Source organism: Cricetulus griseus (assembly GCF_003668045.3).
Source record: "Cricetulus griseus strain 17A/GY chromosome 1 unlocalized genomic scaffold, alternate assembly CriGri-PICRH-1.0 chr1_0, whole genome shotgun sequence".
Lineage (NCBI taxonomy): Eukaryota > Metazoa > Chordata > Mammalia > Rodentia > Cricetidae > Cricetulus > Cricetulus griseus.
Genome location: NW_023276806.1, coordinates 175160528 through 175186986, shown reverse-complemented (window position 1 = coordinate 175186986; position 26459 = coordinate 175160528). Strand labels below are relative to the sequence as shown.

Here is a 26459-nt window from a genome sequence, read left to right as displayed (position 1 = left end):
TCCCAGATGTCTGTCTTTGCAGGTGAATGGGTATGAACTAGATGTATAAAGGGCTGCATTTAGAATTTTGAAATGAGTATGCCTAAAACATGGTGGAAAAGTGTCTGTAGGCATTGCTTCTCCTTCCTCCAATATAAACATTGCTACATTTAAGTTTTGAAAATTCTAACTTTACTTATATCCCAAGGGCTTTATTTTAATTTCTAATTATCTCAAAGAATCCACATTATCTTATCCTTCCTGGAACACCAACCTTACAGGTATATAAGGAAAGGAGGCTATTGCAGACATGTTGTCATCTTGAACCACAATAGATGAGGAAAGGAGACAGTACACTCTAAGAAACTGTAGTAGGCAGAGTAGTGTCCCCTGTGAAAGACTTCAGGGTATAATGAGCAGAACCTCAGAGTGTGTGATTTCATATAGCAAATCAAAGAGAAGTTGAATATGGCACTTAAATTGATAAATCAGCTAAATCTAAAATAAGATCTTGGATTTTTCTGGAGGGCCTGTTGTAGGGGAAGAGTCTGAGTCAGTGTGAAGGGATGCATGAAGGTCTCTTCCAGGGAGAGCAAGATCTCAAACCAGAGAACACAGGCACTCTCAAGCAGCAGCAGATTAAAGGGAGAGGAACACCCTCCAGAGCCTCCAGAAAGAGCAAACTCTCACATTTGAACTGTAACTGAGGGTCTTACACTGCACCATATAGAGGAGGGTACTTCTGTAAACAACCATCTCTGTGTTACTTCATTACAGAAGCACAGGAAACAAACAGAAATGCAGCATGCCTGTGTGTATTTGACAAGGATTTTTAGACAAGATGTAGATTTCTTAACATAGAGATAGAATTTTGTGTCTGTTGGTCATAAGATGCCAAGTTTTCTGTGCACTTCTATTTATAAATGTGAACTAACAATATATACTAACTAAGAAGGTCTTTAAATGTAAACTAGGCTAATGGCTTTAAAGTCACATAAAGTCACATAACCCTATCCTTACTAATAATGTAATTTAAGTAATTTAGAATATGAAAAGATTTGTTTCCTCATCTACTAAAAATGAATAGAAAATTCTTAAGCCAGGGTCCATAGAACCATACCTAAAGAGTGGGTTGTATTTAAAAGATTACTGAGAGAATCAGTCTAAAAAAGACTGTCACAGAAAAAGCAAGACAGGAAAGGAAGTGATTTAAATTCAAACCCTAGTCAGTTAAGATCTTGCAAGGGATCCTCAAGTTGGGTATTATGTCTGTGATTTTCTGGCTGCTAGAAGAGGCTGGCTGGGCTCTTCCACTCTCCTGGGCTTGGCAAATTTACCTTGGGAGAGAAGTTAACTTCCAGGTGGGGCCTCACAGGTTTCTAAGTCTCAAGCAGAAAAATCCAGCAGTTGATTTATGTATTCTTTTGAAAGGAACACGGTAGAAGAAGCAAACATATTCAGAAGATAGGGAAAAGATATTCCAGTTGGACCTGTGTTAGCTATATCATAGAAACGTGTGTGTGTGTGTGTGTGTGTGTGTGTGTGTGTGTGTGTTTACATAGATGTGGTACTGTGCATCTGGAAGCCAGAGGTCAACCTAGAGTGTTATCCTAAAGTGTTCTCTCCCTTATCTTTATTGTTTTGAGACAAGGTTTCTCTGTGAAACTGAAGCTCATGAATTTGACTGAAATGACAGGATCATCCTATGTCCACGCCTGGAGGCCCAGACACTAGGGTTGTGGACACACAGGTTTTACATATGCACTGGGGATGTCAGCTCAGGACTTCATGTCTGTACACTTGGCAATTTTTCAACTGAACACTTTCTCCAACATCTAGTGTTTTTTCGTAGTATATCATGTCTAGTATCGTGCTCTGACGACAGAATGTTGTTATAAAATTCTTTCTTTCGATCCACATAAGAAATGCAAAAGCATTAAACAAAGCAAAGGATAAATAAGGAAATAGGCAGAGATTCCAGAAGTGAAGGCAGTCAAATTAACAGAAATTTTACAGTTGTGAGATCACAAAACAGTGGTGATTTCTATAGTATTGTTCACAGAGCAAACGAGACTGACAACAATTTGTTTTCACCTTTAAAAAAGTTACTCTGCTTAAAGCCAATCAATAAATAAACAATATATTACTTGATAACAAATCTGATATAAAATGTTATCTTTCTCTCCCCTGCAACAAACCAAAACAGCTCAGAATAACTGTAATTCTTATAGAAAACCATCTGATCACTATTTTTGCTACCCTCATTCCTTATATTTTATAATACCTTCAATTTCTACAGCATTTTAAAGTTTTAAAGTATATTCACATTTTATATGATGCCTAGAATAACCTTATCATATATATTCCACCACTTTTTTATAAGTAACAAAATAAGCTCTGATTGGCTAAATGACTTAGTGAAGGTTTCACAGAAAAAAAAATGTATTTTAATTTCTGAATACCAAGGTCAAGGTCTCGGTGCAGTTCACTTTAATTATGCACGAGTTCAAGTCTGGTCATAAGATCAGAAAAAAATACTGTGATTGGAAGAGAGAAAATTCAATAAAGAACTATATATGGGTTTCATCTCATGGAGTGGGCCTTAAGTCAAATTAGACATTGGTTGGCTACACTGACAAGCTTTGTGCCATTATTGCCCTAGCATATTTTGTAGGCTGGACAGCATTGTAAATCAAAGAGTTTTTGTCTGGGTTGGTATTTATGCTCCTCTTTTGGTAGCCAACAGAGTACCTTACAGTACCAGAGACACAAGAATGTAGGGGAGAAAGTTCTATGTAGTACCAGCCTGATGAGTTGTGTGGATATTGTCTTCCACAGTGGGCCTTTACTGTCAGTTTATGGAGAGCAAACACTTGTCTTAGAAACATCCTGGGTTGTTTGGCTATTACCATGGGGTATCCTTTGGACAATTGTATGTAACCCAGTCCTGGTACTAGAAACTTCATTTGATGACAGGAGATGGCTAGTTGGGAATCCATTCTTCCATTACTTGGAGACTTCGTTATGATTGCCATAATATATTTTAGGATATTTCTACTGCACTAGGTTTCCATACCACCCCTCAAATGCCCCTAAGTTCTAGCTGTATCTCCCAACATTCCCTCCATCAACTCCTTCTTTCCTCCCTCTCCCCATCTGATCCTCCCATTCCACCCCCCCATAAAATCAATATTATATTCTATCCTTCCCCAAGGTAGATCTATGTGTCTTCCCTAGTCCCTTCCTCTATATCTAACTTCTCTGGGTCTCCAGATTCTAACTTGATTATAATTTTCTTACTGGTTAATATCCACATGTAAATGAAGACATGCCATATTGTCTTTTGGGGTCTAGGTAAGAGAGGAGAGCAATAAGAATACATTATATACATGTATGTAATTTGCAATTTAATAAATGAAATTAAAAATAGCTATACAAAGACTTCTGTACATGTTAAATCAGGTCAAAAAGATGTAAAATTTGTTGCAGAAACACAAAATGACATGTTTATCTTGATACAAAGAAGCATTTGATAAAATCTTAAATTCTTAACAAAAATTCTTGGTTAAGTAGGGGGAAAGTATTCAAATTTTAACAAATAATTTTTTATGCTCTCATCTTATAAATAAGACATATAATAATCGTTTTGCCACTTTTCTGCATAACTCACAGTACTTCAAGGGGGGCATGTGCCCACCCACACCAGGTGGACTTATTTAGCAGGCTAGCTTCAGAAAACTATCTTTGTTGTCCTTCTGGGGTTTGTTGCTGTTATTAGGTTTGAGATGATAATTACAAGATTTGTCCCTTTACTTTTCGCCCTGTGAACCCTCCCATGTACCCCCACGCTGTCCTTCGATTCATGTCTTCTTTCTTCACTAATTGTTAGTGCATGCTTGTAAGTATATGCACACACAAATATATTCTTAAATATAATACATTCAGTCTGAAGGGGCGAGGAGTATTAAGGGGGAAGGGAATGGGAGATAGAGCTTGGTGGTACAGCACTTACCTAGCATGTTAAATGTGAAACTTAATATTGATATACATATATATTGATATATATTATCAGTACTGCAATGAATTTACAACATATATAACTCTGTGTGTGTGTGTATGTGTGTGTGTGTGTGTGTGTGTGTGTGTGTGTGTAGTAAATGAAGGTAGGATAGAAAAGAGACTACTAAAGAACACAAAAATAACCACTAGCTACAGGGCTATAAGATAGCATTTAAATCCAAGGAGGGATAAGTTAGAACACCCAGCCCTTTGCCCTCACCTCCCACCCTGATAAGGCACAACATCATATAGTTAGATCAGACCAATGATACATGTCATGGCTCATGTAATGGTCAAGATATTTGTTGAGATGTCACATAGTTGGTGACAGCATACCAGTTGCACCCCAGGAAAAAGTTACGGAAAAAGCCACTGACAGTCCAGGAGACTTGGTAAGATCATGAAAGCTTACTGAATTCTTCATACCACTGGCTAGAAAGCCCACCACATCCTAAAGCAAACAAGAAAAGCATCTGAACCACTCTAGGACCTTCCAGGGACAAAGCCTAGCATCATGTCAATTGGTAACTAAGTGCCTTAGCTTTTTGTTGCTATGATAGAGCACTTTGACAAAAAGCAAGTTGGGGAGGATTCCTCTTCCAGACAGACTTAACTACTTGTGTCAAGTTGACAAAAACAAAACTAAACAAAAAAACAACAAAAATAAAAACAAAATAAAAAGCAAACACAACAAAAAACTAGGATGATAAGAGAGAAGTGTTTGAAGATTCTGATGCGTCAGATTCTACTATCAGGATACAAGGCAAAATAGGGGCACCAGGGAGCTGAAGAGCCCTAGCTAACTGACACAGATAGATGTCCAGAACTCTTCAGGCTTAAGCGTGATGTGAGTTTCTTACAGAAAACAGCTACTCCTTGTTGTTGCTGTTTTCCTTTTCTCCCACAAAAGGAGGAGACCTAAGCATGCCATACTGAGTCATCACATGGCATGACACAAGGCAAAATATATGGGTGGGAGGGACAAGTCCAATGCAGTGACAGAGTGAAGGTGTGATGACAAGCCCAGGGTCCGAATGGATGGGATTATTGTCACATTAGTTAGATGCAGCTTGATAAACTCCATCTCTGTGTGCCTCCTTTTCCTCACCTGTAAAGAAATGCATACAATAAACGTAGTAGAAGAATATACACATAATATACAGTTAGAACTTCAAGTATTAGGGTGCACATTGACAGTAGTTTGTAACTGGTGTTAAGCAAATGCAAATTTTGCTTACTATCACTTTTCAAGTAGAATGGTGCTTTTATAATCCCTAGCCAAACTTTGGGTGAGACTGGGCTCTGCATGGAAATCTCCCCGACTCCTGAGCACTCTAGCCCAGACTGGACCCCCCCACCAGACAGAGTCAACTTACAGGAGACACATTTTCTCTCATGGAAAAAGAAACAAAGTTAAGCAAATGTATCTTTTCAAAAAGATCTTCAATTCTGATCTCATTTGTTGTCCTTTCCACCGGGTGGGGATGGGGGTAGCAAAAACTGAGTGAAGGAAAGAGGAAAGAAACTGCTCTTCACAGTCAAGCAACTTACATGCCTCACCTGAGTTCTCTCCCTCACTGCATCGTGCCCCAATTAGTACTGTTGGTCATATTTAAAAAGAAGCAAACCAAGAAAGGTCGAACAGGTTGCTAAATACTGCATTCTTGGAAAGCAGCAGAGCCTGGGTTCAAACCCCCTCGTTTCTGTTTGGGTCCTGGAAGCTTTTTGGGCTGCTCAGCTTCCCTCCCACACTCCATCTCAGACATCTTAACTGCTGCAGATTTACAAAGATGAGTGGGTGAATGACTGGCTGCCCCCCCCCCCCGCTTTCTTCTTTGTCTGAAACGTATTGTTCCAAAGTTAAGCAAATGAAATTTAAACAACAGGAACTTGAAAAGAACACTCAGTGTCTCACTGGGGAAGTCAGCAGCCCTCAGCCCCTGTGCCCCGTTTTTCTATATTTTTGTTTTTTGCTCTCTTCCTGGCTGTAAATTTGGAGACAGGAAAGGAAAGGAGCTAGATGGGGTTCAGTGAGCTGAGTTCCTGCCCCACCGAGAGCCCTCTTGCCTTTCCCATAGTGAGTATGTGGGGATTGGGAGTGGAGAGGAGGGGCTTGCTTGTCTGATTATTGATTATCATAAGGTTTAGTTCCTAGGTACAGGTACAAGCTTGACTCCTGTCCAGGTTAAACCGTCCATTTCTACATGTAGGCTCTCACTCCAAGTATCTCAACTCCTCCTAATCGACCCTCTCCACTTTTCAGCTAGGGCAGGTGCAGTCTCTCTTGCCTCCATTCAACCATCTTAAGTTTCTCTCCCAGGGGACTCGTGGACTTGGTCGGCAGATGCTGTTTCACCTTCTTCCTGCAGTCAGGACGATCAGGCTCCTTCCTCTAACTTTCCGTTGTCGGAGGGGGACTGCTGAGAACGTCGCGAAGAATGTAAGACTGTAAAAGTCAAGCGAGCCAACAGTGAAGTCTAGCTCTAGCTGCCAGGCCCCTCTGCAGTCCCATGCTAGAACCTCCAACTCCAGCTTTCTGGTGGCGGGATCAGCCGCAGCAGCCTGGCGCCTCCGCCGCCGCTGCCGCCCCGGATGGGCCACCAGGCACCCGGCTTGCCATCGGGTCCCTGGATTTCTGCTTCATCCGTTCTGAAGCGTGGGCAAGTCGAGGTGTCCTGCGGGCGAGCCCCGGGCTCACAGGGAAGCTGAAGGCAGGTCCAGCCTGGGCTCCTGGCCCTTCTCGCCGGCCTGCCCACGCCGGGCCTGGGCTCCCCTCCTTCCCGGCTCTCGCCTCCTCCTCCCGCAGGCTGCGGGGCGGCCCGGGGCCTGCCTCTCTCTCCGCCTTCACTACCGGGTCAAGCCGCGGAGGGAGGGAGACGGCAGCGAAGCCCTCCCTGGCGCTCCACCCGGTGCGCGCGCCTCCTCCCTAGGCTCGCATCCCCCTCCCCGTCCGCCCGCCAGCTAGCATCCTGCCAGTACAGTACAACTAGTACACGCGCACACACACGCGCTCCCCACCGCTACCACTGCAGCTGCCATGGATATCGGCTAACAACACAGAGGCCGGCGAGCGCGCGCGCGCTCCCACTCGCAGCACGCAGGAGTGGCCCCCGGCATCCTTACCCTCCTCCCCACCCCCACGCCACCCGCTCACCAGCTCGGCCACTGCTCGCGCTGGCTCGGCCGCCGCCACCGACGCTAACGCCAACGCCGCCACAGCTTCCTCCGCTGCGGGGCCACAGCCTTGAGTGTCATTCAAGGGACAGCACAACCTCACCCAGGCTCTCCTACCTCTGCCCAGCCGTCCCTCTCATCCTCCCCCTTCCTCCGCCACACTCCATCCAAAGAAGAGGGAAAGCGCGGAGCAGAGGGGGAGAAAGGCAAAGTCTGCCACCTTCATCCCTTGGCCCCCTGGCTCTTCCATCCCGATTTTGACTCCCAAACCCTCTCTTCCTCAGAGGACCCCCAGGAACTGAGGCGAATCACCCTACTGCCATGTCCAAAAGCTTGAAAAAGAAAAGCCACTGGACTAGCAAAGTCCATGAGAGTGTCATTGGCAGGAACCCGGAGGGCCAGCTGGGCTTTGAACTGAAGGGGGGCGCCGAAAACGGACAGTTCCCCTACCTGGGGGAGGTGAAGCCTGGCAAGGTGGCCTATGAAAGCGGCAGCAAGTTGGTATCCGAGGAGCTGCTGCTGGAGGTGAACGAGACCCCCGTGGCGGGGCTCACCATCAGGGATGTTCTAGCCGTGATCAAACACTGCAAGGACCCCCTCCGGCTCAAGTGTGTCAAGCAAGGTGAGCGCAGCTTGTTCGGTGTTTTGCCAGGCGGTGGGACCCCTGCGTGGGGAGGGCAATGAGAGGGTGGGCACGCGTGTTGGAAGGGTGTACCTTGCGCCACCGTGGGGTGGGGTCCAGGGAGAACTGTAACTGTGACAGGAGCATTAGTGGGACCGGGGCAGGGGGCTAATCGGCGGGTTAAGCCAGGTGGTGGTGTGGCAGGCAACTTAGTTTTGTGTAGTTGGATCCTCCCCTTTGGAAGGTGCTTGGCCTTGTCTGACCTCCTCAGAGCTCCAGGGCCAAATAGAATGTGCGTCAGTGGCATCGCCCACAGTGGATATAGAGCTTTCGGGGAAGCAAGGAGGCGAGGGGGGAGGGAGAAAGGAGGATGGAGCAACTTGAGGTGCAGAGGTGTCATTAGGGGGCTAAGGAGATGCTCTGAGCACTGGGACAAGGGAGAACGCTTGGAGTATATCCAAAGCTGGTCTGGAGACTCCTTGGTCCCCAGCAGGTCCCTAGAGATCGCTGAGCCACTGGCTGGCGAGGAAGGAAAGGGGAGAATTTGTTTGGACGCTTTGACCAGTGTTCGGTAACTTTTTCCCTCCTTCACTCCTCAGTCCTTCTCCCCCGCCCATGGTCATGTCATGTGGGCACCGAGAGTCACGTGTGGACTGACTAAACTCTAGAGATCGCCCCTAGCCAGCAGGCGGGAGGAGGTGCAGAGCCCAGGAAGCTGGGAGCTTTCTAGTGTTGGAGGGGAGACAGGCAGCGTTAGAAGGGTTCCCCAAAGTGTTCTTCATTGACTGGGATTTCCTCATTGACTGGTATTCCTTTGCGGTTGGGCTCTCGTCTAGCTCCAGATCTGGGGGCGTGTTTGTGGCATGTAGGTGGATTGGGAGGCAAGCTGGTTACAGCTCAGACTCCCTGTTTCCTAGCCTGGCTTTGCTGAGCCTCTTCCGGGGCTGTGATGTGGATTTAAGGAGATTGGAATCTTTCTGAAATGTCCACTGTATTTGCTTGAAAGAAAATTGTGGTCCTGTAGGAGGAAAGATTGAGAAAAAAGTTTCATTCGATGGCACTTCCAACTAAATGTAATGTGCTTTTGTTTTCCACACGAGGTGATGCAGTTTCCTGGGTGGCATTGGCCACAGATGTGTCTAATACATATCAGCATTATTGCTATAATGATTATTGTCTGTTGTTACTTTGTCCTGCCCCAAGGTTGAAATTCCGAGTATTAATGTGTTCTGAATTGCTAATCAATGCTGTGATCCGATTATGAAGAAATACTGCTAAGCAGTTTTTTTTTTTCACATAAATTTAATCGACAAAGTTTGTTTCAAAGAAAACGAGAGAAAAAGAAGGTTCACAAACTTTTCCAAAGCTAAATTGTCACGGAAGAAAAATCTTCACTGTAATTTCTTTGGTGCTCATCATATATTTTAGATTGCCTAATGTAAACATGCAGGGTTGTATGGCAAGCAAGAAGATGAGTTAGATAGTAGAGTATCCTGTTATTTTCCAGTGGGACATAATTGGAACTCAATTTCAGAGAGTTATGCTCACACACTTTATGTAATGATAATGCATAATAGCAATAGATACAAATGAGGGGTTCAAGGTTAGGGTCCAAGAAATCTACTACAATTAACCAAGAACCATGTTTTTGTGGTAACAATATTGGCATTTCTAATGGAAAGTGACTACAAAAGTTAACACTTTTTTAAACATCTTTTTTTATTTATATGTGTATGGTTTATGTATGTATGAATGAATACATCAACTATGGGCATACAGAAGTCAGAGAAAACACTTGTGAATCAGTTCTCCTCTACTACTTTGTGGGCCACAGGGATAGAAACAAGCCTTGGTGGTGAGTAGTCTCACCTGCCCAAGTCTATTAATATTCTATAGTGGTTCCACCTGATCACCTTTTCTTAAATGTTACATTTTTTCTGATGTCTGTATCTTGAGATATAATTTGGTCTACTTTAATACTAATAAACAGTAAGTGTGCCACCCCATCAAAGATCTAGTATTAGAAATTTAGTAATTGCAATCCAGAGAGACATTGAAAAGTGAGGGCATAAAAGTGCAAATTGAGAATCTGAGATAAAAATTGGAATTCTTATTATCCTGTGATAATGCACATGACAAAACTATGGTGAATTTGAGATGTCTTCATCTTGGGGAAGCATGATGGCTAACAGAGCAAATAATGAGAAAAGTTGTAAGTTGAGGATTCTCTTAGTTTGGATCTTCCCAAAGAAGTAGAAAGGTAGAAAGATCCGTGGGAGAAGAATCCTGTCTGGCCATGATTTTAGGTAAAGTTGATCTTGATCACTCAGTGTCTGTGTTGTGTTTTGACAGGAAGAGTGTAAGTTTTCAGATTCAGGGAAGTTACTTTTATGGAGCAGATATTTAGGTAAAGATCTTTCCACAGGATAAGAACCCTTGGTGTGTCAGCCTCCAGTTGTCCAGGGATAAACATTTACATCGTTCATCAGATGAATTACAATGGAAAGAAATAAATAGATTGCTTAATTAAACAGTATCTTTGGGGAAATCTATAATCCTCTTGTATATTTTTTTAAGTATAGTGATTTACATACACTCTCTTATGAAATGGTTCTTTTATCGGTGGTGATTAGATTTTTACCTGTAATTATAAAGATGAACATTGCAGAATATTAAATACAGATCTTGTGTTTCTTGGGTTTTGGTGAAGTTTGTACTGGTTTGAAAATTGGGTAGAAGTTCTTGGCTCAGTATTTATATTTCTGGACAGAAACAAGTAAAATAAAAAAAAACATTGCATAGTCAGAGAACTTAAAAATGGCTTGTTTGGACTTTGGTTTTTAAAATATTACTGAGATTTATTTGAAAAAATTTAGTCAAATATTGGACATTTTACAGAAACTCCATGCATGATTATAGCAAAAACTAGGGCGATTTTGTTAGAAATGAAGAAATATATGATAAAAGTACCTCGGATAAATTGCAATAATTACCCAAAACTTACTTACTTTTGGCTAATTTTACATTATAGTCATTATAGTTTAAATTATCCTATTTTAGGGAAATTGAGAAACTAATGTTTTAATGCATACTTAAGAAGACAGGTGTTTATAGCTTTTCTGGACAGTTTAAATGACTTAGAACCCATTAAAAAAACTTTTCAATAAAATTCAGCAGATTTCTCTCTCTATTTCATCATCTTTTAAAGTACAGGATAAATTCTAGATGAAAATTACCATTTATATTTATTGGTGATACTCTGTTGATTCTGTAAAACTCTCTTTTCATTTATAATAAGTGATCCTTACCAAGAGACTTAAAAGTGAGCCATGGTGCCTGTGTTCTCATTATTTCATAGGAGCCTCTTGGTGATGCTGAGATACAAATTGAAGTTGTCAATGTTCTTTTCTTGGTCTTTTTCTTCTAACTTTGCTGCTAAATTTCACAGCAGCTAGTACCATAGACCACCATATTGGTGCCCTACATTTCCTGGGTTATGGTTTCCCGATGCCTCTCAGACCACATAGGGACCTACACAGCCTGGATACATTTTTCCAATGTAATACCTCACAATGGAGAATAAAAGGCAGAACTTTTGTAATTCTTGCCATCTACAAGATGGACTATTACAAACCTTTGAACTTCATTTTCAGACAAGATCTATATCACTCTCTGTCCTATTGCTTCTTTCAAAGACACCTTCGAAGAGACCTAGATTTACAATTACTAAGGACTCCACTTTCCTCTTCACTGACTTCAGGCTAATAGCCTGCGTTAAACTTCCGTGCTGCCTTTAATTTTAGATAGGGAAATTCAAAGATGTCAATTTTGTTTGCCAGAAAAGAAATGATTTAATTCCATAGAATGTGAGTCATATGGATTTTGTATTCAGAAAATAATAAAATTGCTTGTTATACGGATCAGTTTAATATTTATCTAGTGGTGGGGTTCAAACCCAGGGCCTTGTATAGAATTAACAAATGACCCGTTATGGAGCTGTGTCCAGGAGTCTTTATTGTAACTACTGTAGACGAATGTTGGTTAATAAATAAGGAATCCTGCTTAAGCACAGTTATGGAAGATGCCACTGTGTTCCTACTGTCTGTAGACAGATTTTTACTGTTTAAATGGCATGACCTTGAATGTTAAGCATGAACATTCACTTGTTTCATGTGTTTGCTTTGCATGGGAATAGTCTTGGGGTGAAATGCCAGCTAAGGAATGTGAGTGCCACCACTTCTCCTCTTAGCATTTACACTGTGTAATTTTTTTGGCACATTCATTATGCTCAGTTTCCTTTTTAGTTGCTGCAAGCTCAACACATTCACTTTCATAATGAGGAAAAAAAATGTTTGTCCAAATGACATTTCTTGTTGCTTGCAGTTTAAACAAATGCCCAGCAGACCTTGGTGGCATCCTCTCCCTTCGGAAGTGGGAGAGAGCAGTGGTTAAATCTGCAATCTCCCTTCTAGATTATCTGGATTTGTATCCTGAGAATGCTTTTGATGACAGTTATAGGAACAAGTTTTCTAAATGAGTGAAGTAGCAGTTTCTTAAGAACACGAAATAACTGCTGGGAGTGTAATCTACAGGAATTATTCCCTGTCACGTGTAAGAGGTTGGATTCTAGCCCCAGCATTGTCAATAATCATTAGCTAAGTTACATTATAAATCATGCCTTAGTTTGTAGGTAGTAAGCATTATGTAAATTTTCACAAATCTTATTCTAAACATGTTGCTCATTTTGAGCTACTTCCATTAGTTTAAACTTTAAGATGTTTTTACATTATTTTTTTAAATTATATGTGTGTGGGCAGGCTTGAGTGGGTGGGTGTGCAAGTGAGTTCAAATGCCAATATAGGCCAAAATGTTGGAGGCCCCTGAAGTTTTGGGCTGCCTGGTATGGCTGCTGGGAATGAAACACAGGGCTTCTAAAGCAGCTTGAGTTCTGGATTCCTGAGCCCTCTTTCTGAGCCAAGGTTTCAAAATATTTTGCTCTAATCTGTGATTAGATATGGAAATGAAAATGAGAAATAACTAATATCTAATTGATAATAGGTACAAAATTAACTTGTGGACATAGTGGGGTTTTTTTTGTAGAATAAATTCTTTAAAAAAATCTGTCTCTTTGATGAAAGTTGCCATTAAATCAGTGGGAGATGTATTCACCTTTTAAAAGTGAGTTTCATTGATGTCTTTATAAAGACTTGGCCCTTTTATACTTATGCTTTAGAACATGGGTTTTCAACCTTCCTAATGCTGTGAGCCTTTTATATAGTTCCTCACATTGTGGTGACCCTCAACCATAAAATTATTTTGTTGATCTTTCATAACTGTGATTTTGCCACTGGTAGGGTTCATAATGTAAATATCTGTGCTCTCTGATGGTCATAGGTGACTCCTGTGAAAGAGTCATTCAACCCCCAAAGGAGGTTGAGTACCACTGCTTTAGGATAGAGCTCATTTTCCTCCACTAAATTATTCCCTTCTTTGCATGTGTTTTCCTTCCTAAAAAGCCGGTAAATATATTGAAGTGTTTACTATAATGTTGATAAGCAAAGAAATCATTTTGGGATTCCTTTAGTTTAAAAATATATTTATGCTTCTTAAACACCATGGTAGCCAGATAGATTATGTTGTTAGTGGAGCTTTTACTTCATAGCTACAAATCAAGTTTCTCTTCAAGAGGACCATAGTAAACAAGAATTAATAAGTGGTCACTCTCAACAATGCATAATAAAGCAAATTACACCAAATCCTGAACAAAATGCATATTGCATTTGTAACAGTGTCAGCACCTCAATATAGGCAAATGTTACTAAAGATGTTATCTCTATGGATAACACTCTATTGACCTTCTCACTACTTGAATTAATCCCAACAGTAGTTTCCTTGTCAAATGTTTAAAATCTTCCTTAGCCACAGCCTGACCTCTTATTATGCCAAGAAGCAGGTAACAGGGTCTTACCTCTTCCTTAGTATTGTCATTCATTTTTTAAGCCTCAACTTTTTCTCTTTGTCTCCAGTAATGACATATTTCCTTTGATAAAAATGAACTGTGTTACACAGAGAATTTAGTGATAAATCCATAATTACTAAGGCCAGTTAACTTGAGACTTATATAGGGATGTGTATCTGTTGCTGGGCATGGTTGTATAATGCTCATGTCATAGAAAATTAGCCAAAGTTGTTTGCATTATGGGAAATTACTGACATTTAAATAACTCTTGTGACAGAATTGTGAGAATAATTCTTTAATGACATTAAAACTTTCCTTCAGGTTTAGTATATAGTTTTGACCATTTATATAATCTTCAATAAACAAGACTTTCTTGTCTGACCACCAATTATGCAACACCTGTGGCATCCAATAGATTCTTTTCCAAGACCAATTAGGGAAAATTTTAAAGAAGTTACTGGATTTATTTAAGATATTTTAATAATTAAGTGGATTTCTCTACCTGAGAAACTATATCTTCCATTTTGTGTTACATGAACTGCATAGATATTTTGTGTCCTTTAAAGTTGTTTTGCTTAAAAAAATAACACCAGAAACATGACAGTAATTATATCCAATAGGAATACACCCATCTATGAAAGCAGTATAAGTAAGCCTTTCTCTGTCAATATTGATACTCCTAATTATAAAACTTTTGGGAAAATGTCTTGATCAATGTAATGTCTTTTAGTAAAACATATGTATATTAAAACAAAACTTTTCACAAATAACCATGGATAATTTTAAAGCAGTACTGTGAAATATCAGGAAGAAAAGTTGTTTAATGAAAAATTTAATTGAACACTTTTTCACATGATATTTTGTTGCCAGGTGTTTTAAAAATCATGTTTCCGAAATTACACACGAAACTACCATGGATCAAGGACAGCATGAAAATGTCCTACTCCACACAATTCTTAGGTCAGCTACTTATAATTGAGGGAAATATTAACTGCAAAAGGTGATTTTATGTTAGTACTTAATGCTCATTTTAAATATGAGCTGTATTGCTTATCCTAATGGTTTTACATTGGCATCCATAGGTAGCTACTTATTTATCTGGTACACACTTACACATACAATGGTGACTAGTGCTAGAAACTCACAGATGAACCTAGCAACATACTAAGCTGATTTAAATCTGATTAGGTGGAATTCAAACATGAGAAAATTTTAGATTTGACATGTCCAATGTTGCAACTTGATTCTGACCCTGAGTTTGCTTTTGCCTTTCCTTGTAGTTCACACTGTAATGGTAAAGTATCATTTTACTGAACAAAGTTTCTTGAAAAATAAAATAGCAACTGCTTCAGCAGAAAGCATTACTGAGCCTCACAAACAGCTTGATGTCTTTCTAAAACCATACTGAGTACAGATAATTCTAATCCTGTCTTTGTAGCAAAGCCTGGTACCAAGGGAGTGCTGTATTCACTAAACAGAAGGAAGTTCAGCTTCCTTCTGGAGGAGCGAGAATGTTGTCAAAGATGGTCTTATGTATTTGAAGTTAAAACATCCTTTTGAAACATTCCTGATCCCTGTGGCTGGATCCTCCAGTCCTTGTTACTTGGAAGTCTTTGCTCTCCTTCTCTTCTCTTCAGTAAAGACATTACCCCAGTGAACTGAAATTTATTCTGCCTCATGGGACACATGGGATACACATGTGTATTGCCACACACAAACAGGAAGGACTCAGCTACCAGTGTTTAAAGAATTTGTAAAATAAAGGATTTATGTATGCACACATACAGTCTTAGTCATTCAATTTTCTTTCTTTTTGAATTTTCACTTTTTAATTTTTATTGAAAATAGATTCTTCTCTCATACTATACATCCCGACCACAGTTTCTCCTTCCAGCTCCCCCAACCTACCCTCTCCCCCAGATCTGTTCCCTTCCATTTCCTCTTCAAAAAAGAGGAAGCCTCCAAGAGACAACAACCAAACAAGACAAAACAAGATACAATAAGATAAGGCAAAAGCCCTCATATTAAGGCTGGACAAGATAACCCAATAGGTGGAAAAAAGCCCCAAGCAGAGGCAAATTTCAAGTGTGTGCAAAATTGTAAATTTGATAGTTGAATACAATAAAAACAAAATAAATCAAATACTTAAATTTCTATAACACGTAAGAGGCTTTTAGAAATATAACAAATCAAACTTAATAGTTTAGATTGTTCTTTGTATCAAAAAGAAGATAGAAAGCTATGTAAAAAACACCAGATAGCATCTTAAGATAATGTTAACAAAAGCATAAAAAGTTAAGGATATGCTTGTTTATGAACAGGATAATATATTTCCATAGTATATAATTTTAATGTTTTTAAATATTTCAGAGAAAAACAGTAGATTTGTATCCAATAATATGAATATTTAACATATTGAAATTTTAAAGATATAATTATTTAAAACAAATGAAATTATGCCAAACTTCTATATTTTATCAAAATAAAACACTGGCATTTAAAATTTTAAGACAAAAGTAAAGCTTTAATTATCAGGGATGTTAAAATTTTTGCTATGAAATAGACAGCGCTGCTTTTTCTTATGTTAGTATTTTAAATGTGAAACCATTTCCTTATGGCAAATTAATTCACTGTTTATGAACTTGTTCCAGTGTGCCTACTGGAGATTAACTATTAAAATGTACACAATGATACATTTGTCATTCCAAACAGTTTTCATCAGTCACTATAATAGAACAAAAAAGTGTCATTTTGCATTTTCTCACAAACCTCCTTTTCTGTTCCCATGGTTTTAAATCTATTTATTTTTAGCAGATAAACTGAAGCATAAACATTGGTATACTGAAGTGGTACATTATATTTCAATGCAAGCACAGGTGTGCAATGCTTAAATCAGGTTAGACACAGCTGTAGATTCAGAAATGTCGTTTCCTTGCCATGTAAACTTCATACATTCTTGAGGCCTTTTGAAATGCACAGTGCATTATTGTCCCTTCCCCACAGCAGGACACCACACTCCTCACTCCTATCCAGCTCCAATATCAGAACTGTGAACCAACCTTGACATTACTGGAAGCATCTTCCTTCCCTTCTATCAAAAACATCATGGTACCCTTTATTTTTGTGAACATTGACTCTCTTAGCACCAACCGCAGAAGCTGTTTGTTTGAACTGAGTATCTTTTCAGTTGCAGCATAGTCACAGAATTATTAAAGAAAGGGGTGGTTGTCTATAGACTACACTTCCTTTTCTCTTTCCTCCCATGTTCCTGCTAGAAGAATGTCAGTGCAGTTTGAGAGTGCCCATGCTGATGTGCTGACTGGTGCTTTCAGATCAGATTGACTTCAGCTCAAGGGAATGAATTTCAGTTAGTCTAATCCAGACAAGGTACTTCCACCGTTTCACCATTTATTTTCTAGGAGATGGCTTGTAACTCAGTTCTAAGCAATGAGGAATAAGATGAATTCCTTTAGGGGACTTTCTGAGAAATTTCTTAGTTCTTAAAATAAGATAATGTAAAAAATACAATTCCTCCTCTGATTGGAAGGTTTTGCACATGGAAGTTGGGTTGGAAGCAGCTGTCTGTATACTGGATCAAGAAGAGCTCTAGGTAGAAAATAGAAAGATGACAACTGGCTCTCGGATGGACTTCAGGAATAAGGAAACAATAACCCAACCTCTCGGAGGCAGTTCTGACATTACAAAGCACAAGATGTTTATGACAATTAGTTTTGAGGTTTCTGAAATTTGTAGCCCAATATAATATAATATATGTATTTAATTCCAATCTTAATTTTGGAACTAATCACTGTTGATGATCTTTCAAAATCACAACTTTGGAGAATATATCAAAATGCATTTTGTCACCATATCAGCTCAGCCAAATTCTGACTATTTCTCCACTGCCTCACTTGATTCTGTTTGTTTTAAACCTAAGAAACTTTTCATCTTCTTGAAATAAAAACTAGGGATAAAAATTCATTTTAACCTTATCTGAAATGGAACATACCCAAGAAAGCAAATCAGCTACAAAAATATACCAACAATGTATGCCAAATCCAACTTGAGATATTTTTTTGAATTATATACTGTTTACAAGTGTATGGGCCATTGATCCTGGAGAGTATGTAATTATAAACTGACTCATCAAAATGTTCCAACTCCTTTTACTTAGGACTAGAATTCACTTACTGAATTACAAACTGTTATTGGTAGCCTACTTTTGGTAGGCACCAAGCTAGAGACTACAGAGAGGTTAATAAAAACATGAGGTCTTCAGTCTGTGGCACACGCTGTGTGACTTGAGTTCAAAGCTATCAAGAAAAGACTTGTTCATCTTCTATGATGTCATTAGAACAACAGATGAAAAATAGCTTCTGTCTGAGAAGAAAATGAACCAGGAATCCTTAGTCCTCAGTATGAGGGACACATTGAGTTCTGCCAATCTTTGTACACTGGTATATCCTTAGGCTTCCGTGGCAGGAAACATGCTCAGGAGTCTTGATCACATCAGGAGTCTGAAGCACTTCTTATTGCAGTGTAATAGTAAGAGTACACAACTCTAAAGCAAGAAGGTTTGAATCTCAGTTAGAGCAAAGCCCTAGGCTAGATGTGAATCCAAACAGTATGATACATGGGTCTATACCTCAGCTCCTCATTTTGCAAAATTCATAGTTACATAATATTTATAGGAATGTTAAAAGGATGGGATATTATAACGAGTATAATACACTTAGACTATGGTATGAGCTTAGTAATTAGTTGTTATTTTTCTCCATTTAAATTAGAAACAAGATTGTTTTAAATGTCAATCCCAGTTCCTTCTCCCTCCCCTCTTCCCCTGCCTCCCCCATTAACACCCTACCTATCCCATACCCTTTCTGCTCCCCAGATTTTTATTATATAGCATTTTTATACATTAATATTAAATTTAGTTGATATTTACTATAAATAATAATGATCAATCCAGTACATTTTCTAAAAGGCATATGTGAACCATAGGGTACCTGTTATTTCTTAGGTCTCAAGCAACATTCACAGAGCAAGGAATACTGAGTAAGTAATCTCATGAGAAAGATGGCAAAAAACTTTCCAAAAAATTAAGTACATAAATGTCGAGATCCAAGCATTCACGTATTGTTATAAGAGTTTCCAATTAGTAAACTCTATAATTGGATGTAGAAAGTAATGAGAAAGGAGCTTGGAGAATGAGAAGTGTCCCGTGCCACCAGAACAAGCTGCATGCCTGTTCATTCACTATTGTTATTAATGTTAAACACTTACGAAGTGCTTCCTATATGTTAGACAATATTTAAGGCACTTTGAATACATGCATTTCATTTTGTAAATGGTTCCATAAGGTAGACATTGTTATTCCAAGTAAGGGACGATAGTTCAAAAGACAACACAACAGCAGTACTCAAACACAAATTGAAGGGAGCCTAATATGGTGTTGGAAGTGATTCAAAGACAGAATTAGTGTGGTCAGTTTGTCCAGTAATTTTTCAGGAAGTAGAGGTGTCAGCAGCATTTTGCAGGATACACTTAGGAAATGAAGAGAATTAGTTAAAGAAAATTTAAGATAAAGCTACAACAACTTAATAAGCTCACGGATGTCAATAGGAAAGGGTTTTAAGCCTTCAACCACTGTTATAAACGTAGGATAGACACAGAAAGAAAAGTGTTTTCCTATGCTTCCTAGTATCTGGTTGCTGGTGTTATTTGTTAAGATATACTCAAATCAAACAGTTGCTAGATGGACATTTGGAGTATATTTTATTTGAGGTGCCTGGAAACTCAGGCCTAAAGTCAGAAAGTGTTCACAAGTGACTACAGAAGCTTCTGGATACTTTTGTTATTTAATAAAAATATTAAAGGAAAACAAGAACGGACACTGTGATATCTGAGTTTGAGGACAAGCCCTGAGTTTGCACCAAATAAACCAAGTCCATAATTAGACCAGTGTTACTGTTTTGAGCTTGCCACTGACAGATGCTGTGGAGAGTTTCAGAAAGACGAAGCCTGGAATGTTTCCATTGCTTTTGGCAGACACAGAGGTCACCTTCATTCTCTACTATTTCAGTGAAGTAGATGTTACCAAAAGAATCATTATTAGAACAAAGATAAAGTTAAATACTCCTCCAAGAAGAGTGTTAGGTAGTTAAAGTGAAATGTGTAGAACCCAAAGGAATAGTAAAGGTGTGTGTGTGTGTGTGTGTGTATGTGTGTGTGTTAGAGCCCTAAGGGGCAGTGCCTTATTGAGGTGTGTGTGATAGCACCCTAAGGGACAGGTATTTCATTGAGGTATTTGTTAGAGCCTTGAGGGATGGGTGCCTTGTTGAGGTGTATGTGGTAGAGCCTTGAGGGATGTGTGCTTTGATGAGGTGTATGTGTTAGAGTCCTAATGGATAGTTAGTTTGTTGGGGTGTATGTGTGTGTGTTGGAACCCTATGGGATAGGTGCTTTTTTGGAGTATTTGTTTATGTTTTCTAGTGGAAGAGATTTGACCTTCTATTTCTTTATTTGTCCCAGAAATACTTGTTATCCCATCTATGAAATATTTTCTACCAAATTAAAATCCTTTGGCTGATTTATTTAATAAAATAACTACTTGTTACTCTTTGGTTTCTGTATCATGATAAGGCTGGGGCCATCATTTAATTAACCTCAAGGTTCAGATCTTATTTTCCAAGAATACAGAGTAGAGAGAAACCAATGGAGTTTACTAAAACTTTCCATTTAGTGTGATGGCACAGAGATAATAAACTGTTTTTGGATCACATAAGAAAAAAAAAGAAAGGATCAGAGGGGGACAATATAGAGTACAGACCTTACATTTGGAAGACTTATTTAAGTGTCATTCCTAAATCCACTGTCATCATTTCCTTGGGGTTAACTTTTTCTAAACCTGTGTCTCCTACCCTTTAGAGTTTTAAACTTTTTATCACATGACAAAATTAATTAGATAAGCAAGTTATTTTGGTTCAGAGTTTCAGACATTCCAGGCTGTGGTTGGCTGTGTCTATTGCTTTGGACCTGAGATGTGGCAGCAACCTTGTAGTGGATAAAGCAGCTCACCACACGACAGCAGGGAAGCAATGAGCAGGTAAGCATTAGTGTTTGCAAATCAGACCCTTCGAAGACATGCTCCTAGTGACTTTCCCTAACTAAGCTTCACTTCACTATCTACTAGCCAGCTCTCCCATGCACTTACCAGTGGGTAAGGAAGTTAGAACCTTCAAGATCTAATCATCTCAATGACTTCAGCAGCAACACTGACTGAGAACCCAGCCCTCACACATGGCCATTTCTGCAGAAATAGACATAGATCATTATTCTGTAAATTGCTAAACACTGTTGTTTGAGAAATATATAAACAGAAGAAAGTCATTTTTTTCATTTTTCTGGAAATGGGGGCACTTGCAGAATGTGGGGCAAAGAAAAAATATTAATAGCACATGTATTGTCAAAAGACAAAGTGGAAAAAGGCTGAATGACTGTTGTCAGGTCTGAGAAGAAAGTGAGACATGAGATGTAGTTTGGAGGTAGAGCAAATACAAATTTGTATTATGCTAAATGAAAGGCAATAGACCAAGCATAGCCTCTCCTATAATTTCAGTGCTGAGGAGGTATGAGACCGGAGAATCCTGGAGTCTCTCTGGTCAGCCAGTCTATCCAATCAAGAAGATCCAGGCTCAGAAAACAGAACAGAGCATCAAAGTACTACCAACAGCAAAAAATGGTGCAGGAAATGTTAGGAAACCATAGATATCAACTTTTCTTCCTCTGTATGTGTAGATGGGACAATGTATATCCCCACACAAACAGATATAAGCATAAAAATAAGAAGAATATATGGCATAATATTAAGTGGGTAAGAAGAAGGGTTGAGTCAGACTCAGGCTTATGACATGGAAATGGCTGTAGAGTAGATGAAGACACAACTAACTATAGAGATTAAAGTTTGATTCATTTGAAAATTGTTTCAGGCTGTTCTAGAAACAGAAGATTGTCACATCTGAGAAGTGTAGAGAAAAGTGTTGTTCTGGGGCTGGAAAGATGACTCAGCAGTTAAGAGCACATTCTGATCTTATAGAGATCCTTAGTCTGTTCCCAGTTTCCTTGTTGGACAGCTCATAATTGTTTGTAATTCCAGCCCTGGGGAGTCTGATGCCTTGGGCTTCTTCAAGCACCTACACTTAAGAGCAGACACCTAAATATGTATATACACCTCAATGCAGATAATTAAATGAATAATCAAAGTAAATAAATAAAATTTAAAAAAATACCAATTTCAGTATTGTGTAAAAACATGCTAATATTCACAAGATTGGTATAAATCATGTTTTACTTTAAATAATTTAGATTAAGTACTAGAATTGGAGATTGTTCATCAGCTTAGGCTAAAAGTTGTTTAATTGATATTTTCAGAAGATTTTCTTATTTTACTTTTCTCCCTGTGATAACACTTAAAGAACAGAATGTAGAGAAAGTGGTGTCTGGTAGCATACTGTGTGTGAGGGCTTGGCAGATGGCAAGTCTGATGTTCAAATGTTGTTGGCCAAAGTCTACAGCTCACAAATGTATTAGATATGCAGATATAAGAGTAGAGATATGTTTTGTACAAAAATAGCAACAACCATTTAAAGAGCTATGGTCCCCTTTGGAGAACAATGATAACAAGATGTCAGTAGTAGACATTTGAGGAACACTTATATTAACAGACCTAAAATAATAGGGTCATTTTAGCATGGTGGATCTGTTGGTATACTCCAGTCCAAAGACTAACAGAACAGAAATCCAATAAAAGCCAGTCCTATCTGGGCAATGGTGACACATGCCTTTAATTCCAGCACTCGGGGGACAGAGGCAGGCAGATCTCTGTGAGTTCAAGACCAGCCTGGTCTACAAGAGGTATTTCCAGGAAAACCTCCAAAGCCACAGAGAAACCCTGCCTCAAAACCTACTGCCTCCCTCCCCAAAAAAGCCAGTCCTTGGTCTTACTCATGAGAGTCCCAATCCAAAGTTATTCGGGGAATCATAATTCTTCTTTAGTTCATTTTCTTAGTATTTTTAAAGGAGGTCAACAGGATATATCTATGATGATGATGGTAATTTTAAGGATAATAACAGCAAAAATAATAACAACAGCAGTAAGCCAGTCTTCTTAATTTTTTTCTTAGTATGTATAACATGCCATAGTTAGCATACATATTGATATTAATGTATCACCATATATGCTCTAAAATATTTTTATTTTACTAGAAAGTCAATAATATCAAATAGAAAGAATTCTATACTTACTCATGCTGTCTGTATCTGTCTTTTTTCTTTTATTCAAAAGATTAAAGGAGTTAGACAATTCTCCATTTTTATTCTATGATGGGCTATTTTAGGATGTTTCTCTTTGACCATGGCTGTGATGTTCTAGGCTAATTTTAGAGAAAACTCTAAAATGCAAATGTTCTCTAAGTTGCACAAAAGTTGCTCATTGGGGTATTTGTAATGAATCACTTTTCTCTAAAATGTATATAATTCAAAGTTCCTTGTAAAATTGCTAGAATATTCATCGTTTTGAAAGCTCAACTATGTCTCAACAGACTCAATAGCATTTCATGTACTTCAATGAAGGAAAAATTCAAATAAAAACTTTTGAAGGTAGTTTCTGTAGGTCTAGGTCCCAGAAATAATGTATGGAATCCTTTGAACTGTGTGAGTACCACTTAGGTCATCCATGATGAAACTTTTGCACAAAATATTTGTTTTCTCCAAAACAAGGGGTAAGGAGGCCCAGTTTTTTTCTGAACTGAAATGAATTTTCATTCATAATTAATCTAACAGAACATTTCCCCTGTTCATTGAGTGTCCCATTCATTATTAAACTGATGCTTTTGTGAATAGGAGTGTGGTTGTGTCTAATTTAAATATATGTTAAGTAGCTTAACAATGTGCTACCTATGCCTGTTGTGATTCCAGTAGTATGAGCCCCTCATACACAGGTTGATGGGACAATTATCCAGCAACATCTATGTAGTTTGGCTGCTAAATACAGAGGCAGAGCTCCAGGGTCAACAGTAGCCCAGAATTTGTTCTTGCTGCAGAAAGGAAGTTTTGTTCGTGATAATAACCATTTCAGGCTTTTTAGAGAACTGCTTTATTTGCAAATGTAGCGGTAGCATATTAATGAGTTTATAGTAAAAGCACAATAATCATTTGCTGCTCCTGTCAAAGCATCAAGTGTGTGTGTGTGTGTGTGTGTGTGTGTGTGTGTGTGTGTGTGTGTGTGTGTTCTGATAAGAGTAATATACTATATAATTCTATGGCCAGGTACTTGTTATTATAGCTCATATTTACCTCAAATTCATGGCAGTACTCCTGTATCAGCCTTCAAGAACAGAAATTACAAGGGTGCCTCACCATGCTCCTCTTTCAATTTTAATTGTCAAAATAACAAAAAAGAGACATTCAGTTAGTAAGTCAGTAGTATATATTATAAAATGAATAGTTTTTTCTATTTTTGTTACACTGATATGTTCATGTATTGGGTATAATTGCAAGTCAACTAATTCTTTTTATAAACATGTTCTCTATCTATCTATCTATATCTATCTATCTATCTAGTTTGTGTGTGTGTGTGTGTGTGTGTGTGTGTGTGTGTGTGTGTGTGTGTGTGTGTGTGTTTGTCCATAAGTGTACCATGTGAAAGCCTTGTCTGCAGAGGCCAGATGAGGGTGTCAGATTTCCAGCAACTGGAGTTAGAGGTAGTTGTGAGTCATCTGATGTCAACGCTGGCAGCCTAATCTGGGTCCTGTGTAGGAGCAGGAAGTTCTCATAACTGCTGAGCCATCTTCCAAGCACTTATATTCTGTTTATTACTTATTTAGTTAGTTATGTGACATTCTCTGAAGTCTTAACACTAAACTTGGGATTTTTATTTATACTTGAGCTATAAATACTGTGATTTCACTTAGGGGCAAGTAGTAAAAATGTTAAGAGTAACGGCTAGTTTGGGTTGATCACAGTTGTACAAAGAGTGAGACAATATTTTCTCTCACCTCCTGCCTCAAGTCTACTATTCCAGCTGCTACTGGTCCATTTCAGAGCATCATCTACATCCCATTTTTTAATGATTCGCTATCTTCCTCTATTTGCATGGTCTCATTGTCCGTTAGAAATAAGAGTGTGGTCTGATCCAATGTGAGTGTTACATCCAGATGAAGGGCTCTCCTGTCTCCCGAGTTCATTCTTCATCAGGAACGCTTAAGACCTGTAACCATAGCAGTAATTCTGGCAAGCATCTTTGCTATGTTTTCTCCATCTTCCTCTAATCCTAAACACACTCTCTCTTTCAAGGATAGGACAAAGAAGAAATGAGAACAGGAATGAAGGTCCAAATCCTGTTGCTCCAGTTATTTCAAAAATTGTACACATATCCTCCGTTGAGGGAGGCCCCCATATAACCACACCACCCTCGTGGCTGCCTGTATGCCACACTCTGTATACAAGATCATTTCCAGGTAGGAGCAGCAGTCTGACTACTCTTCCTTCCACTATCAGCTCCTGTCCATGGCACACCACCATGTTCTTTCCTTTTAGTCCTGTGGCTCGGAAGACAGCCTTCCTAAGCAGTACCATCCAAATGATGCATCGAATTTGTCATGGGGAATTTCATGAATCCCTGGCCATTGCTATGATAGAAATGTTGCCACATCCATTTTAACCTATTTGCTAGGGGCTGTATCACCCAGATTCCCCTTCTCAGAATTGTTCCAGTGAGAGGTAGGCATGAAGGCATGAAGTGTTGTCTCTGTGAGTACCTCCAATGATTTTGGGAAAGGGTTTCAGATTCTTCTGCTTAATTTTTAGATATCAACATGAGGCAACTATAACTGTTTTAAGACTTCAGGAGAGAGAGAGAGAGACAGAGAGAGAGAGAGAGAGAGAGAGAGAGAGAGAGAGAGAGAGAGAGAGAGAGAGAGAGAGAGAGAGAGAGAGAGAGAGAGAGTTTGAGAGTGGCCAGGGTAAATGCCCACACCCTTTTTACAACTACACCCCTTTCCTCTTAAGGTAACACTTTCCTGTCTATTAAGACTTTTTTGGACTCCTTTCCAATAATCTCTTTTCAAATATTTAGCCTTCCCCTACATGCTGTGGAAGTGACGAGCTGAGAAAGGGCTTTACCAGTAAGTTTTCCTTGCTTTGAAGCCTTAGCTACATTCCAGGAAACAAGAAAAGTCCCACTTCACATCTAATTATACTCCTTTAAGTTCCTCATTAATTCTGTGAGGAAATCGTTCTAATCATTTCAGTTAAACATCAGGAAACTGAAGCAAAGAGAGTCTCAGAACTCTCTCAAGGTCATGCAGCTTGTCCAAGGTTACTTAATATAAAGTAGCTGCCCAACTTTAAGCTCTTACCTACTTTGCAAAATTGCCTATGTGGAATTGGACATAGTCTAGAGGATTAATGAACCAATCCCCTAGGTAGGTGACCAAAACTGCTAAGGAGACAAATATCAAAATGTGTTACTGTTCTGTTTCTATATCACTTTTCAGAGCTTCACATTTTCTGATAGAAATGTATTCTCTCCTCCCTCTTCTTCCTGTATTGGAATGATCCAAGAACTTTAAGATTAATTGATAGTTTCATATTGAAACCATAATCATT

The 26459-nt window shown here is 39.0% G+C and overlaps 1 protein-coding gene across 1 annotated transcript in view; it reads left to right on the top strand.

The window, feature by feature from the left end:
* The first annotated feature begins 7502 nt into the window (after window positions 1-7502).
* Magi2 (membrane associated guanylate kinase, WW and PDZ domain containing 2) overlaps window positions 7503-26459 on the top strand; it is a 1367305-nt gene continuing 1348348 nt past the window's right edge. Inside the window, 1 exon segment of the mRNA XM_027393460.2 lies at window positions 7503-7834. Within this exon segment, the coding sequence (XP_027249261.1) occupies window positions 7534-7834 (301 nt within the window). The 5' untranslated portion in view covers window positions 7503-7533.